This window comes from Arachis ipaensis, chromosome B02 (genome assembly GCF_000816755.2).
Source record: "Arachis ipaensis cultivar K30076 chromosome B02, Araip1.1, whole genome shotgun sequence".
NCBI lineage: Eukaryota > Viridiplantae > Streptophyta > Magnoliopsida > Fabales > Fabaceae > Arachis > Arachis ipaensis.
Genome location: NC_029786.2, coordinates 105,102,868 through 105,107,558, shown reverse-complemented (window position 1 = coordinate 105,107,558; position 4,691 = coordinate 105,102,868). Strand labels below are relative to the sequence as shown.

The following is a 4,691-nucleotide window of genomic DNA, read 5'->3' as shown; positions in this document are numbered from 1 at the left end:
CTCCAAAGAATGTATACTTTGGCAAAAAAAAAACACAGAGAGTGCGTACCTGCAAAAGACACTCCGACGCTCAAGTCAGTAATTGTTTAAGCAAGGATAGAGCTAGATGAAATATTATAAGGGACAAAAAATATTTACATAATAAAATAAGACTAAAATAAAATTTTAATAGAGATTAAACTGAAATTTACATATAATTTACATTTAAAAATTAAAATTAGGGGGTCATTGCCCCCTTTGCCACTATGTGGTTCCCCTACTGTGTTTAAGGGGTATAAAGATTCTATTATTATAGAATGTTAAACATGAAATAGAACATATAATGTATGTGTGTGTTTTAAGATGTAGATCAGAAATTGGTGTTTTTTATAGACATAAAATTGATAGTATAACCTTTGATCATTAAATTAAAATAATGGTTATTAAAATCATCTGTTACAAATTTAAAATAAAGATAAATAGAGTTGAGTTATAATTCATAATATAGAATAAATAATGATTATTAAGATCATCCGTTACAAACTTAAAATAAAAAAAAATAGAATTGAATTATAATTCATAATATACAACAAAGACCAAACTTTGATGGATTAATATTTATTGTAGTAAACATTTCCCCGATCAGGATTCATGTTCTCCTTCAACTTTTCCATCGCATAAATTTTAACACTATTTTCTAACAAAGTTAGATCATCGAATACAAAATATTCAAGTTCTTCCCACAAATTCTAAATTATGATCATGAATTTGTTCAACAATAAAAGAGAAAGAGGAATCATTATGAGTTTATTAATATTTTAAAAATACAAACTCATATTCAAGGGATTAATTAACCACTAATAAGTCTTTCAAGTTTATCTTTCATAACCTTTCATGATCAAGTGAAGTTCATATGTTGTCTATTAAAGGTCTCATTTGAATCGCAGTTGTAACAAATAGAAAAATTATATGCTCAAATGAAAATATTAAAAATAAATAAATATAGAAAAGTTTAAACACTCAACAAGATTAGTTTAGCTGAATCGACAACAATAAGATATGACAAATTATCATATTAATTTAAAAAAAAAGTTATAAAAAAACCAAATTAAAAAAAAGAGAGAGGCATATATAAGTAAAAGAGCAGAGAAGGAGTAAATATTCATTTAGGATCCAAATAATTCATTTCACACTAAAGTAATTAATCACTTAGATACAAAATTAATAACCAATATTTTTAATTAAAGACATTCTACACAAAAGTGAAACCAACCTAGCTATGTAGGTCTTCAATATCCCAACACATCATTTAAGTCCCTTTCTTCAAAACCTTCTTGAGCTTTAACCAATTCATCTCTTGCCACTTTAAGATCAACTTCTAGAGCATCCACATTCTCCTTCATTCTTTTCACATGCATAGCTCTCTCCTTATGATTTCTCATGCCCAAAGCACACTTAACATGAGGCTCCAACCAAGCCAAATCATCAAACCCAAAAGCCTTTACTTCTTCCCATAAAACTTGTAGTTCCTTGCAAGCTTCCTCATTCATATCCTTCACCTTCTTAGTCTTAAGAAAATGTAACACTCTTCCCAATGCCATGAATCCCCACTTGGTGAACATAGAACTATGATTTTTGTTCTTATGACATTCAATGACTGATGGATGCTTGCGGCAAGCTTCCTCTGCCAATTGAACAAAACCCTTTCCCTTTGTGTTCTCAAAATCTTCATAAACATGAAAACATGGTTTTGAGGAACCATCAATACTAGTGTTACTAGTTCCATCATCTAATTGGTTATGATGATGTGGTGATTCCTTCACGAAAAATTCGGCAACAATGATCAAATTATCATTAAAAGTAAGTTCTAATGGATCCAAAGACGTCCTCCAACTGAAAACACAACTTCCACGATGAGTATCTTCAGTGAATCTTACTTGTCCATCTTGCATGCAATTGTACATGTCAAAAGAAAAATTTGACTAAATTAAAAATTGGGAGCTAATAGTAATAGAATCTTAAATCTTAATCTTCGTGCTTATTTAATTTTATTTTATTTTATTCAATTTCAAATTATATTTGAGACGAAATTCTACAGTGTTGATTAACTCAGAGAACTTAAACAAACTTAATTCAATTGTGAACCATTCTTCTAATAAAAAGCATAGATACCTATTGCTATTGATTTTACGAGTGTGTCAACCCTCTGATTAACAAATGAGAACTTGAAATTTGTAGTGATGCTGTGTCCTTGAATCCAATCAACAACTTCCAAGATAAAGACCATAAGGCGGTTCTCATCTATACCCACAGAAATGCTCCTAAAAGTAATTCAAAATTATAAAAAAATTGTCAAAATATATCAATGGGTACATACAAATAATAAGGAAAAATCTAGAGGCAGTAACTTTTGTGTTTTTTGGCCAACACTTAACCATCAAAACAAAAGTGAATAATCTTCTATCATTAGATGTAATCTCACACCATTAAAAACACTATTAATGGCCACAAAATACCAAAATTGCTGACCCTAACATTCCTCGTAATATAATGTTTTTATATAACTTTGAAATGGGTATTCATAACTATTTTGAGTGTACCATGAATAGCCACCAAAAACAAACTGGTACTTCTCAAACTCCACCAGCACGTAGAAATTATTGTTGATGGTCCATGTGAATTTCTCAAACTTCTCACTCATTGTTTGATGATTTTCCATAATTCTTACAAAATAACTGAAATATTATCATACAATAGTAGTAGGTAAGTGAAATCCTGGCGACTTTGATTTTCATATAATAATTCTTACATTTTATATTTTTGAAAATAAGAAATTAGGAAACTAAAGTTATATATTATCAGATCAGAGTATGGAGGAATTACGTACCACGTTGAAATAAAGGCAAAGTGCAAGGGCACAGAGAAAGAAGAAGGATATTGACGAAGTTCAAATTCATACTTACGCGTGTATATATATATAACGGAGGACGAAATCACAGGAATCCAAAGATTCATTATTGAGTTATGATGGTACGTTGGAGTCGATGTCTAATCTAATTGGTTGCACAGTAATCACTTTCAAATATAAAATTATTTTACTTAAAAAAATGTGATTTTGTATATTTTTGTCACTTTAAAATTTTTAAAAAAATTGTTTGTCATTTATAATTTTTTTTTTAAATATTTTGTCCACAAAATAGTACCATTTTAATAATTTATCCCAAAATGTAACTAAACAAAGATATTTGCATTTACTGTTTTTCTTTTTTACTAAAGATAAAGAGATTCGAACCTGCCATCTTTTAGGTAAGTATGAAGAGGCTATATTATTTGAGTTATAATTCATTAACTATTTGCATTCACTGTTTACTAACATTAAATATCAATATATCATAATGATATAATTTGCTGTCTTTGTTATTGTTATAGGCATCCGTTTTTATAACAATTTCAAAGAACAGCTTAAAATTATAATTCGATAGGTAACAGTTTTATGCCGTTTTAGCTTTGTTATTAATTTGGACAACGAATTAAAAACCATTGTATCTTTTTATTTGTATAATTATTTAAATAATATTAGAAAATTGTTGCTTGATAAAAAAATTGTTATAATGATTATAAAATTATTTTTTAAAATAGTAAAAAAGAACAGTTTTATTTGTTGTTGTAACGTAATGAAAAATTGAACTTCAATAATAATATTATAAAAACTGTTGTCTAAGACTATCTAATAAAATGCTTTTAAAGTATAGCATAACGTTTTTTATATGTACTATAAATTAAGTATTCTTAGGTAATGATTTTTATGCGTATCTTTTGTATAATTATTTAAATAACATTAAAAAATCGTTGCTTAAAAACAAATAATTGTAACGTTATAAAATTGTTCTTTAAATTAGTCAAAGAGAACGATTTTATTTTATTTCTATAAATAATAAAAAATTAAACTTTAACAGTAACACTATAAAAAATTATTGTCTAAAATCATCTAATAAAAGAACGATTTTAAGGCATTACAAATTTTGACATTGTTAAAGCTCATATTTACAGAGTTAACATTTCACCAGTCAAGATTCACATTCTCCTTCAACCTTTTTACCGTATAGATTTTAACATTATTTTCCAACCAAGTCAAATCATTAGATTCAAAAGATTCAAATTCCTCCCACAAATTATGAAGTTCCTTAACAACATCATCATTAATGTCCTTTACATCTTTATAATTCTTTAAAAAATGAAAAACTCTTCCCAAAGCTATGAATGACTTTTCAGAAAATTTTTCACTCCGATTTCTTCTTTTTACTCCTTCAATAAGTTTAGGATGCTTAGAATACGCTTCCTCCAGGCCAATAGTTAGAACAAAATATTTTTTTACTTTGCATAAACCCTTGAAATCCACTAAATTGTTGTTGTTATTTCTTGTAATCAAAGGAATTATGCGATTATCATTAGTATGATATTGATGGCCATCATTCTCAACACAAACTTCAGCCACGATAGCATAAGAAATCCTTTATTAGATCATGAAACTCAGTTGAAGTTATAAACGATGAGTAACCAGAACCACTAAATTTTCATAGAATTTGTCTTCTATGAAGTTGTTCATTTAGTTTAGAGAGAAAAGTAATGCAATCTAAGCCATTAATAATATAAATAGTTTTGATCATCTTAAATAAATAAATAATAAATAAATACATTAAAAAAACCTTAAA

At 27.5% G+C, this 4,691-nt stretch overlaps 1 protein-coding gene across 1 annotated transcript; it reads right to left on the bottom strand.

The window, feature by feature from the left end:
• LOC107628588 lies at positions 1,145-3,017 on the bottom strand. The gene is made up of 4 exons (XM_016331216.2): positions 2,867-3,017; positions 2,580-2,714; positions 2,152-2,300; positions 1,145-1,924 (listed from the first exon to the last, which is right to left on the bottom strand). The coding sequence occupies exons 1-4, from the start codon at positions 2,992-2,994 to the stop codon at positions 1,269-1,271; spliced, it is 1,068 nt and encodes a 355-aa protein (XP_016186702.2). The 5' UTR covers positions 2,995-3,017; the 3' UTR covers positions 1,145-1,268.